This window comes from Garra rufa, chromosome 18, assembly GCF_049309525.1.
Source record: "Garra rufa chromosome 18, GarRuf1.0, whole genome shotgun sequence".
Lineage (NCBI taxonomy): Eukaryota > Metazoa > Chordata > Actinopteri > Cypriniformes > Cyprinidae > Garra > Garra rufa.
The window spans coordinates 39,567,653-39,581,329 of NC_133378.1; the positions used below are offsets into that span (position 1 = coordinate 39,567,653).

The 13,677-nt window shown below is 30.3% G+C and overlaps 1 protein-coding gene across 1 annotated transcript in view; it reads left to right on the top strand.

Moving 5' to 3' along the window:
• Positions 1-9,343, top strand: part of LOC141290663 (disks large-associated protein 4-like) — a 55,958-nt gene extending 46,615 nt beyond the window's left edge. The window contains exons 7-10 of the mRNA XM_073822766.1: positions 1,615-1,679; positions 2,013-2,104; positions 5,512-5,664; positions 8,096-9,343. Of these exons, the coding sequence (XP_073678867.1) occupies positions 1,615-1,679; positions 2,013-2,104; positions 5,512-5,664; positions 8,096-8,320 (535 nt within the window). The 3' untranslated portion in view covers positions 8,321-9,343. The remainder of the gene's footprint in view (positions 1-1,614; positions 1,680-2,012; positions 2,105-5,511; positions 5,665-8,095) is intronic.
• Positions 9,344-13,677: the final 4,334 nt, after the last annotated feature.

Consider the following 13,677-nt stretch of genomic DNA (forward strand, 5'->3'; position numbering starts at 1 on the left):
CCATGTTTATCTCGTTATCGTCATGAAAAAAAGTGGCGTCAACGAAATGATTTCGTCATTGTCATCGTCAAAACAACACTGCTTTCAGATGACGTAAGAATCTCAATTTCGACCAATTTACACTTATACTTACAAATTTACACTTACATTTATTTATTTATTTATATATTTATTTATTTTTTATTTATTTTTTTATTATTACTCAACAAAAATAATTGACAATGAATTTAATCAGCCAGTCAATTTCGGCTGGATAAAATCAGTTTATTAAAATAATAATAATAATAATGAGTGGTTGTTTTTTAGTCATACGTGTAACATTAATTAATTATTTTATTTATTTTATTATTAAAAATATATTTAATTACTCAACAACTAATCAATATAGTTCCTTTTAGGTTAAGACAGTTAATTTAATTATTTAAATATGTAATTAATTTCAGTTCATTTAATCAGTTAAATTACTCACCAACTAATCCAAAGTGATTAACATTATTAATTGAATAAAGAATAATAAAAACAAATTGACATTATTATAATATATGATAAAATTTAATTTCTCTTTTATTTATAAAAGAATAAAAAAAAGTGTATATATACTGAAATGAAATAATACAAAAAATTACAGTATAACAGTGTTGTTTTCGTCAACGATGACGAAATCATTTCGTTGACGCCACTTTTTTTCATGACGATAACGAGACGATGACGAAATAAACATGGCTCGTTGATGACTAAAACATGACGAGACGTGTGTGAGTTTTCGTTGACGAGACGAGAATGGACAGAATGTTAGTGGGTGGTCCGTCAGACGTTTAAAATGCAGGACATTTCCGCTTATTGTGCATGCCAATTAAAACTTAAAAAGTATCTGACGCTATGGCAAGCCGTTTTAGCATTAAATACTCTTTGCTATACTAGTATGGCAAGCCGTTTTAGCATTAAATACTCTTTGCTATACTAGTATGGCAAGCCGTTTTAGCATTCCATCCTTGTTTGTCTTTTATGTTCTAAAACATTCCTTCATTATTGTAATTATTGGTGAAAATAGTCGATCCGGAAGCTCACATTGTGTTGAACTATAGATCTGCTATTTTCAGAACTTATAAGTGACACTACCCAACAGCAAAATACTTACTGACCTACATTAATTTGTTAAAAGACTACTTTTTACCCTTTTTTTGACTAAAACTAGACTAAAACCTTTTTGACTTTTCGTCGACTAAAACTAGACTAAAACCTTTTTGACTTTTCGTCGACTAAAATTGGACTAAAACTATCACATATAGAAGTGACTAAAATTTGACTAAAACTAAGAAGCATTTTAGTCCAAAAGACTAAGACTAAGACTAAATCTAAGATGGTTGTCAAAAACAACACTGCAGTATAATTTTTTTTTTTAATCTTTTTATAATCTTTTATTTAAATCAGCTCAACTTAAATTTGTCCTTTTTCTTTCTTTTTAAAAATACTATTAACACTAATAATGTAATAAAACGTGGTAACTGAAGTCATTGAGTTACCATGATACTTGCTTTGTGTACCACATTTAAGTGAAAACCTGTTTTCAGACTTTGCGTAAATCTTATTCAGACATTTCTGTAGTATTTTCAGTGCCATTGAGTGTGAAATGAATGTGCAGGAAAGGAAGCTGCTGTTAATTGCAGTGGGTTTATCTGGTGTCCTCATGAGTTTAACTCTAATCTCAGGAGCTTGATTCGAATGCCCGGCGGATCCACGAACAACGGATGATATCTCTGTCGCTCTAAACGCGCGGCCTCATTAATGAGCTTTAATCAGAAACGCCTCTCTGTTGTCTGCTCGTTTTGGCTCCTGGAGCCGGTGATTAAAGTCATTAGGTTTGAACCCGGCATCAATGGAGAGAGGGAATGGAAATCGATGGCAGCGCCTGTGATGATGATGTGTTTCTTACTCCTGCACAAACGCAGTGAATCCGTGTTGAGGGTGAGCTGCGAGTTTAATGTATGACGTGTCTCTCTGTGTTCCTGTAGTTTTGGGGAAGGTCCGCAGTGCCGTCGGCAGCGCTCAGCTCTTAATGTCTCAGAAGTTCCAGCAGTTTCAGGGTCTCTGTGAACAGAACCTGGTGAGTGTCTTTATAACACACACTTCACTTACAGGATAAATATTTCAATAAATATTTCACCCCAAAATCAAAAGACAGTGCCATTCAGTTACTCAAATTTTTTGCTTTTGAGTTTTTTTTTTTTTAGTTTTTTTTTATAGTGTTTCTGATAGTGGTTATGTAAGGAAAAAAATAATTATATAGTATTGTAGAATTCTAAATATTTAATTTTTAGTTTTTAAATAGTATTGTAGAATTCTAAATATTTAATTTTTAGTTTTTAAATAGTATTGGAGAATTCTAAATATTTAATTTTTAGTTTTTAAATAGTATTGGAGAATTCTAAATATTTAATTTTTAGTTTTTAAATAGTATTGGAGAATTCTAAATATTAAATTTTTAGTTTTTAAATAGTATTGGAGAATTCTAAATATTAAATTTTTAGTTTTTAAATGGTATTGGAGAATTCTAAATATTAAATTTTTAGTTTTTAAATAGTATTGGAGAATTCTAAATATTTAATTTATTTTAAATTACAGTATTTAAAGAAATGCATAATTATAATGTCATTTTTATACAAATGTGTTTTTAGTTTTATATGTATTAATATGTTTATAAGAATGTATTTTTGGCTTTTATAAAAATATGAATTTATAGTTGATTAATGGTACATTTTTAATAAATCAAATCAATGAAACCTTTATTATATTGTAGAATTCTGAATATTTTTTTTAATTACAATATTTAAAGAAATGCATAATGTCATGTTTATACAAATGTGTTTTTAGTTTTATAAAAATACAAATTTTTAATTGATTTATAGTAAAATTTAATATATATGATTTAAATAAATGTATTTAGTTATTTGGTGCTTCTGGGATATGTACAAAACTTAATATGTAATAAAAGGATAAAAGCTTAATTTTATTACAATGAAACCTATATAATATTATAATTATTATATTTAAAGAAATGCATAATTATGATGCCATGTTTATAAGAACATTTTTTAAATATGTAATATAGAACTCAATTAAATCTTTGTAATATTTTAGAATTCTGAATATTTTTTAAATTATAATATTTAAAGAAATGCTTAATTATGATATCATGTTTATACAAATGTGTTTTTAGTTTTATAAAAATATTAATTTATAATTAATTGATAGTAAATTTTAATATATCCGATTGAAATAAAATGTATTTAGTAATTGGTGCTTCTAAAATGATGTACAACGATGAATAAATGTGTAATAAGAAAAAAAACTATTTATTTATTACAATGAAACCTTTATAATATTACAGAATTCTAAGTACTTTTAGTTTTATTTTCAATTTTTAAATAAAAAAAAAGCATGATTATGTTTATAAGAACATATTTTTTTTGTAATATTTTACAAATCAATGATACCTTTATAATATGGTAGAATTCGTAATATTTAACTTTTTTTAAATTACAATATTTAACGAAATGCATAATTATGATGTTATGTTTATACAAATGTATTTTCAATTTGATAAAAATATATGAATTTATAATTGATTAATAGTACATTTTAATATAGGATTTAAATCAAATGTGTTTAGTAATTTGGTGCTTCTAAAAGGATGTACAAAAATGAATGAATGTGTAATATAAAGGATAAAAACTATGTATTTATTACAATGAAACCTTTATAATATTGTAGATTCCTGATATTTAACTTTTTCAAATTACAATATTTAAAGAAATGCCTAATTATGTTTATAAGAACATATTTTTTTACGTTATGTAATATTGTACAAATCAATAAAACCTTATTGTAGAATTCTTAATATTTAACGTTTTTAAATTAAAATATTTAAAGAAAGGCATAATTATGATATGTTTATACAAATGTGTTTTTAATTTGTTAAAAATATATACATTTATAATTGATTAGTATGATTTAAATAAAAACAAATAATAAAATGTATTTAGTAATTTGGTGCTTCTAAAATGATGTACAAAAATGAATAAATGTGTAATATTAAGGATAAAAACTATTTAATACAAACCTTTATTATAGAATTCTGAAAACTTTAAAATACTATAATTTTTTTTAAATATTATATTTAAAGAAATGCATAATTATGATGCCTGTTTATAAGAACATATATATTTTAAATTATATAATGCAGAATTCAATGAAACCTTTATAATGTAGAATACTGAATTTTTTTTCAATTATAATATTTAAAGAAATGCATAATTATGATCTCATATTTATACAAATGTGTTTTTTAGTTTTATAAAAATGTTGATTTATAATTGATTAATAGTAAATTTTAATATAAACATTTTAAGTGATGTACAAAACTGAATAAATGTGTGATATAAAGGATAAAAACGATGTATTTATTACAATGAAACCTTATTTTTAGAAAATATATAATATTCTAGAATTCAATGAAACCTTTATATATTAAATAATTTTGAATAATGAAATTTTATTTTTAAATTATAATATTTAAAGAAATGCATAATTATGTCATGTTTGTAAGATTAGGAGTTATACAATTTTTTTCTAAAACAAATTAGAAATGTCTTTTTTTGCCGTTGACGTGCAAAGTGAGCACATTCATTATATAAATTATAAGAACTATTTATTCATCATAAGAAAAAAAAAATTAGTTTTAAAGTATAATATTTAAAGAAAGTCATTTATGTCAAAAGTTTTATAATTTTGTAATTCACATTTTATAATAATTATATTTTATTTTATATATGTATGTATGTATGTGTTATAAAAAATATAAATATAAAAAGTTATTTTAATTTTTTTATGTGTTATGTATTTAATTTATTTACTAGTTTATTTTGCTTTTATAGGCTGGAGGATAATCAATATTGCATCATACACTCAAATCCTTTTGGATAAAATCTAGTCCCACCATACATTTTCTGCTAAATATGTTCTTTCACTAGTTTTCAGCAAGATTGGTCACATTGCTGGTGTTCTGTTCATCAGAAACTCGCTCATAATGAGGTTGTGCTGATGATTGGCGCCCTCTGCTGGCTCTCTGTCTGCATCACAGACACATTACAGCCTTATTGTACTGGTTTCTCTGCTGTTTTGTCTTGTATTATCCCTGTTAGCCGCTTCTGATTGGAAATATGTATTGGTCAAAAACAGATCCAGTGGACCTGAAGTGGACAGACTTTTGATTTTCTTTCATGTTTTAAGCATTTAGCAGATTATTTTATCCACAGCGACTCAAAGTGTATTGAAGCTGAATATTTCATGTCGTGTGTGTGTGTGTGTGTGTGTGTGTGTGTGTGTGTGTGTGTGTGTGTGTGTGTGTGTGTGTGTGTGTGTGTGTGTGTGTGTGTGTGTGTGTGTGTGTGTGTGTGTGTGTGTGTGTGTGTGTGTGTGTGTGTGTGTGTGTGTGTGTGTGTTTTGGATCAGGATGCGAACGCTCAGCCGCGGCCCACAGCGCAGGATCTGGCCGGGTTCTGGGATCTGCTGCAGCTCTCCATCGAGGACATCAGCATGAAGTTTGACGAGCTCCACCTCCTCAGGTCCAACGACTGGAAGATGTCTGAGACCCAGGACAAAAAGGTCCAACTGACAAATCTTTCTAGCATCCTAACGTTTCCTTTGCTTGTGAAAGTTGAATACAATTTTGAAGATCTAGAACTTTATATTGTCATATTGGAGCTGCCCAACTGTCATAACATCATGTGATGGAAATGTAGTGTCAGAAAAAATAGTAGGCAGCATATAATATACATATGCACACATATGTAGTAAGTGGTACACTAGCACAATTTAATTGTTATAAAATAATATTAATATAAAATAATATTAATGATTAAATAGTAATGTAATATTTCTTTAATAAGTTCTATATAAATATAATTATTACATAATTTATTTTATATTCTGTATGTATTTTATTTCATTCTTTTATAAACAAATTATTTATTTTGATGTATTTTAGTATTTATTGTTATTTGTATTATTTTATTACATTTAATATTAAATTATTATTTAAATGGTTAAAATAAATATTTAATAAAAATTAACGAATTAAATAAATAATAATTTATTTTATAATCTGTATGTATTTTATTTATTTTTTCAACTTTAATATTTAATTTAAATTTCATTTTATTTTAATAAATATATTTTATTTTTGTTATGTTATATTTAATATAAGCTAACATGGAGTGTTTTATTGTCTTATTATATGTAATATTTTTTTAATCTGACAATATTATTATTTGAATGGTTCAAAATAAATTTAAAATAAATATTTTTATATTTATTTAATAGCTTGTTCATTTTTGTTATTTTAGAAATGTAAAATGTTATTTTATACATTCTATTCTATATGAATTTTACTATATATATATATATATATATATATATATATATATATATACACACACACACACACACAATAATTTAATATTTTATTACATTTAATATTTTATTTTTTAATGAAACTATTTAAAAATAAATGTTTAATAAAAATTAACAAATTAAATAAATAATAAAATATTTCTTTTAGAAATGTAAAATAAAATTTATTTTATGCGTTTTATTCTATGTGTATTTTTTGTATAAATGTCTATTTTATATACTGTATGTATTTTATAAACATTTAATATTTAATTCAATATTTATTTTGATAAATATTTTATTTGTATATTTTTTTTATATTTAATATAAGCTAACAGGGTATTTTATTATTTTATTATGTGTAATATTCTTTAAACTAACAATTATTTTAATGGTTAAAAATAGCTTGATCGGCGAACCCCAAAAGCGCTGATCGCTTGATGTAAATTACTCGCGTGACTTTTTCACACGTGCATGCACGGAGCACAGGTAAACAACAGCAGAGCGGAGCTTACCAGTGGCAACATGCAACATGAGTACTAAATTCCTTATTCGTTTTGTAAGGGTAGTCTTGTTTTTGGGCATGTGACAAAGTTGTGCGTGTACAGAGCGCTGACTGTAGTTTTGGCGGAGAAGTTTAAGTTTACTTTCGGTTTCATACTTCTCTGAAATCATCAGTAAGTGGTAAATGTGCGTGCTTGAATGTAAATGCATGTATCTTTCTATACCCGTCATATTGCAATAATGTTACCGCTGTATGTCTGATTGTTGTCATCAGTTCATGTTGTAGTTCAGTTCATACAGAATAGAAACGGTGCCCGTGTAATTCACGTGCGTATGTTTAGCACCATTTTATCGCATCGTAATTCTAATGAACGCATATAGATGTTACTGAGGTGAATGTTTCCTATGTACAGACGGATTTAATTCAGCCTAAACCACATTTTACTACCTTTATCCTAATGACTGTGCAATGCTGGATAATATAATCCTTACATCATCTTGAAAAGCAGCTACAAATAACAAGCAAAGAACATTTACTTTATCACAGAACTTCATCACTAACTAGTGTAGCCTAGTCTAGTGCGAGGAGCACTTTAAAAACACTCCCATTATAATCAGTCCCATTATCTATCTACACTGTAAGATGAATAAAATCTCTTGCATGTGGCCACTGTATGCGTGTGTTTATACCACGGCAAGTTTCTGAAGCATCCTAGAACCGACTCTCTGCACTGCATCGCTAAAGTTAGGCGCCTTTTTGAGCAGAAAAGTACTATCGTCTACAACCCTAACTTGGTGGTTCTTCAAGATCTTGACTGTAGCCTATTTCTACAGTTATTTTTTTCCCAATATAGTTAATTTAGAGTTAGTTTCATTTCTACAAATGGTGCAAACTCTGCTAGATTATAGATCAAAGATTCCCATTCCCCTGCCATTCTGTGATCGGCAGATCATGATCTTGGTGATCGGTAATCGCTGATCGCCCCCAAAAATGCTGATCGGAGCATCTCTAGTTAAAAATAAAAATTACGTATTTTTTTATTTTGTAAAGAATGTTTTTATATATATTTTTGTTTGTTTGTTTTGTTTACCTTAAACTTAATGTTTAACATGATTTCAATTGTTAATTGCATGTTTTCAGGAGGAAAAGAAGTCCGCTCCATCCCACACACCAAAGAAGACGGTAAAGGTCAAAACCACGGGCGGGAAGGAGAAAAGCGCTGACTCGGTGGCCGACAAGCAGCGTCAGGAGGCCCGAAAGCGACTGATGGCGGCCAAGCGAGCGGTTTCCGAACGGCAAAACTCCGCCACCGAGAGCGCCGAAAGCATCGAGATCTACGTTCCCGAGGCCCAGACGCGACTCTAATGAACCACAAAATAACAAACTCCTCATGACCAGACGCTCTCTGGCGCTCACGGACACGCTCACCCCGTACGGAGCGCCGTGTGGCACCCAAACCGCCGGAAGACAACGAGCAAAAAATTAAATAAAAAGAGCAAAAAACTGAATTGGAACGCTAGCGTGTCACCGCTGCCACAGAAGAACCTCCCCTCGACGTTAATTTCTATGGTTACCCTTGTTATAATTATAAATGTTCTAAAAGTTAATTATCTCATGGAAATATATCAAGACTTCGTCTGTAAATTGTGCTAATATCTCTGATGAAAAGACCCTTTACACGCGTCACATGACCCGCTTCACACGTCACACGACCCACAGCATGCACTCAGGATCCCGCACGTGTGCACTTGTCTTTCATCAGCGCAGTCTTCCTGTTCTCACAAACACCTTCTTATTTCCTTTTCCCACCAGATTTTGGAGCACCAACGCGTGACTTTATCACTCGAACGGAAATGTTCCGACGGTACGACGGATACTTGAAGCGAATCGCCGTAGGAAGAGGTAGAATAGCACAGCGGGAGCAGATTTGAGCACTCCACTAGTTTTGATTCACTCACTCCAGTCAAATTTAACACAGAAACACATTCAGCTTGATTTATTTTTCACATAAAAGTGCACAGAGCACGGCAGACATCAATTCCAAGTTATTTAATAGGGTTCAAACATGACCACTCCGCTTTGTTTTTATGATGAATGTTTTAAAAACTTGATGACAATGTCCAGATTTTTACTTGGGCCAACAGTCTTGTTTCGTTTTGAATTATTATTAATATTATTCTAATTTTAAAGCTTTCAGTTGTTTTTGTTGTCCAGTCATTCCATGCGTTTCCAGCACACGGTTTCCAGATGATTTCGGATTGGTTCGAAAACCGTGTGTCTGTGTGTGTGACCAATCAGAGCCCATCATTTGTGATCGAACATGTTTTTTTTTTTTTTTTTGTTAGTTAGTTTTTTTTATTATTATGATTTCTTTGTCAGATATTAAAAACTTCCGTTACCCAGAACTTGCTGATTTGGAAAAGTTGTTTGGGGTTTCCACACATCGAGGCCAAAAGTGTCCATTTTCACACAAATGGTTTACTCCTGGAGAATCACTGCCGGTTTGTTCATGTGCCAATTACATTGAAGCCAAAGGGGCAAAATGAAGTTTAAATGATGAGTGAAATGATGTCTGATGCCACTTTCTTTAACAATACATTCAGTTTTCAGACTTTGCATTTGATTAAATAGAAATAGTTAGCCAAAAGTGAAAATTCGCTGGAAATCTATACACCCTGAGGCCATCCAAGATGTAGATGCGTTTGTTTCTTCATCAGATTTGGAGAAATGCAGCAATGCATCACTTGCTCACCAATGGAAGTGAATGGGTGCCGTCAGAACGAGTGTCCAAACAGCTGATTAGAATCATCAGTTAATACTTTGTGAAGCCAAAAACTGTTTTTAAGAAACCAATTCGTTCTTAAAGGAGTAGTTCATTTCCAGAACAAAGATTTACAGATAATGTACTCACCCCCTTGTCAAACAAGATGTTCATGTCCTTCCTTCTTCAGTCATAAATCCTTGGTTTGGGTATCGTTTGAATTTTATCGATTCCTAATTCCGATTCCAATAAGATAAAAAAAATCCAACATTTAAATGTTAAACATATTTATTTTGTCCTTTGACTATGGTTTTACCAAAAAATACCACAGAAAAAGCAACTAGACTCATGTAAATTTCAAACATTAAACTGTTAAAGACAAGTAATAAAATGGAAACAAATCAATTCGCAATAGCATAAATAAATAAAACCGAACAAATGTCAGGTACAGAAATTGAAATCAAAAGTTTACAAACACTGCATAGTTTCATAAATAACACATTGATTAATCCTCATTAAATTTATAAAAGATATTCAGTCAGTTGATGATTTTCATTTGTTGTTTGATTAACATTAATGACAGGCGGCACGTTTATTAGACGGCTGTCTCTTTAACCGAACACAGATCTAAAAATACTGTTACACGTGCGTTTTCGTTCTCATTTGTTTACGTTCACTCAAGACAAAAAAAAATGCTGTGTTTGAGGATATGCTGATGCATTTTGTGCATAAGGGTCAATAAATGTGAAAGAGAAGTAAGTTTCTTTTTGGCAGTGGAAATGCTCGCTGAACACATAGTGCACAAATTATTTTCCTTTCTGCACTTAAATAGTTTAAAATTCACATTAAAATGCGAACGTGGGAATCGTTAAGCGGAATCGAAATGCACGTGTTTTATCGAATACCCAGTTATTGGAAATTCGGAACCGGTTCTTGTTACCCCATCCTAGTCATAAAGAAATGGCTTTCTGAGGAAAACATTTAAGGAAAACATTTTCTCTCCATGTAATTGACTTCTGTGGTGCCCCGAGTTTGAACTTCCACAATGCTGTTTCAACGCAGCTTCAAAGGGTTTTAAATGATCCCAGTCAAGGAAGAAGGGACTTATCTAGTGAGACGATTGGTTATTTTCTAAAAAAGATTGACAGTTTATATGTGACCCTGGACCACAAAACCAGTCTTAAGTCGCTGGGGTATATTTGTAGCAATAGCCAAAAATACATTGTATGGGTCAAAATTATTGATTTTTCTTTTATGCCAAAAATCATTAGGAAATTAAGTAAAGATCATGTTCCATGAAGATTTTTTTGTAAAATTGTTACTGTAAATCTATCAAAATGTAATTTTTGATTATTAATATGCATGTTAAGAACTTAATTTGGACAACTTTAAAGGTGATTTTCTCAGTATTTTGATTTTTTTCCACCCTCAGATTCCAGATTTTCAAATAGATGTATCTCGGCCAAATATTGTCCTATCCTAACAAACCATACATCAATAGAAAGCTTATTTATTGAACTTTTATATGACGTATACGTCTCAGTTTTGTAAAATTTAACCTTATGACTGGTTTTGTGGTCCAGGGTCACATATCAGCAAGATAGCACCTCAAATGCTCATCTTGTCTAGCTCTGTGTGAACTCTGTGTATTCCGGTTTAAAACAGTATGTTGAAAAACTCCCATCTTAATCTAATCTTGATCTAAAAAGTGAACATGCAAAGGTGATCAAACCTTTACCTTTACAAAAATAATGTAAAAAGAATTGTAATTTTCTTTAGAAAATAACATTGTTTCGCTAGATAACTCTTTTTCCTCGGCTGGGATCATTTAGAGTCCTTTGAAGCTGCATTTAAACTGCATTTTAGAAGTTCAAACTCGGGGGCACCATAGAAGTCCACTATATGGAGAAACTTCCTGAAATGTTTTCCTCAAAAACATAATTTCTTTACGACTGAAGAAAGACATGAACCTCTTGGATGACAAGGGGGTGAGTACAGCATCTGTAAACGTTTGTTCTAGAAGGGAACTAATTCTTTAAGATGTCAATAATGTCTAATACTCAAAGTCTGTTTTGATGAAACAAATGCATTTTTATCTTGGGTGGCTTTAGGGGTTGAGTACATTGAGCAAATGTTATTTTTGTGTGAAATATTGCTTTAAGTGCATCAGATCTAAAGGACTCTTCATAAGTAAGTTCGCTCTGTATCAAACCTTGATGTTTCCTGCTGACTCACATGAATGTTTCAGAAGCATTTATTTTTATTTTTAACAACATTAAGTTCAAACTTGCTACGGTTTGGATTCAACATGTAGATGATGAGTGTTTGAACATGAATTACGTTCACCTTTTCCATTTGCTTATATAATGATGACTGAGGCATAACAGAGTTATTTATCCTGGACTCACCCTAAATGCACTCCCTGGCAAGAATATTGAGGTGGAAACCATGATGCATGACATCTAAAAAGTTTAAGTTGCATTTTTTGGTTGTTGTTGTTATTGTTGAACAAATTAAGTTGATCAAAAGTGACAGTAAAGACATTTGTGTTATGAAATATATCTGACCCAGGACCACAAAACCAGTCTTAAGTAGCATGGGTATATTTGTAGCAATAGCCAAAAATACATTGTATGGGTCAAAATGATTGATTTTATACCAAAAACCATTAGGATATTAAGTAAAGATTATGTTCCATGAAGATATTTTGCACATTTTCTACCAACTAAATTTTTGATCAGTAATATGCATTGCTAAGAACTTTTTGGACAGCGATTTTTCTCAATATTTTGATTGTTTTGCGCACTCAGATTCCAGATTCTTTTTAAAGGTTGTATCTCAGCCAAATATTGTCCTATCATAACAAACCATAAAACTGGAAAACTTATTTATTCAGCTTTCAGATTATGTATAAATCTTATTAAAAAAAAAAAAACAACAACTTATGACTGGTTTTGTGGTCCAGGGTCACATATTTTATTTTAAAGTAAGTGCTGTTCTTTTGAACTTTTTACTCCTCAAATATTTCTAAAAAACAAAATGTTTAACTTTTCCCCAAAAATATGAATCAGCACTACATTTTTCAACATTGATGATAATATTTCTTGAGCAGCAAATTAGCATATTAGAAAGATGTGAATTATTCAACAACAAACTTATTCTCCCTTGCAATTGTTGTTCTGCAGAAGAAAATGTCATAGACGTTTTCACATGCAATGATTTTCATCAATCCAAATGGGTCTAATGCTACTTTACATTCTGAAAGTAATATTTATAAGTGTCCTAAACTTTAAATTTACTTTTAGAAAATAACCATGACAGGGTTTGTACAAGGTACTTAAAGTGCTTGAAGTACTTGAATTTGACTTGAGAATAGCAGTATTCCTGAAGATATACTTGAAAAGCGCTTGAATTGTTGAAAGACAAGCATTTACTTTTTTCAGTAAGCACATATCTTTTCATGCCATTGAAAAACACCTTTTTTTACATTGACAGTGTGGTGTAAACATGGTTAAAAGATGCAAAAAGAGGAACAGATTAACCAAATCGATTGAGTCAGTCATTTACTTCAGAGATGAATCAATTAATTCAGATCGGGACTAAGAGAATTTATTGAATCATTTGATTAATTTGACTCACGTTCCAAGTCCTGATCTGAAATGATAGTTGGTGAATCATTATTGGGATTGGGAATTCTGTGCGGGTTTGCAAATCATTTGATCCAGTTCGGGGCTTTTGAGTATGTATCACAAATTATTTGCTTCAGATCAGGATTTTGGAGCAGTTTCGCAAATCTTTTTTACTGATTTTTTATTTTTTTCTTAAACAGTGGAAAACAAACCATAAGTGAGATCTCTGGTTGACGTCCTTGAAAATCAAAAAAGTAGTGCTTGAAACGTCCTGGAATGTAATTTTACAGCATCTGTACGAACCCTGCCATGAGCATAAGTGGTATTTTTCC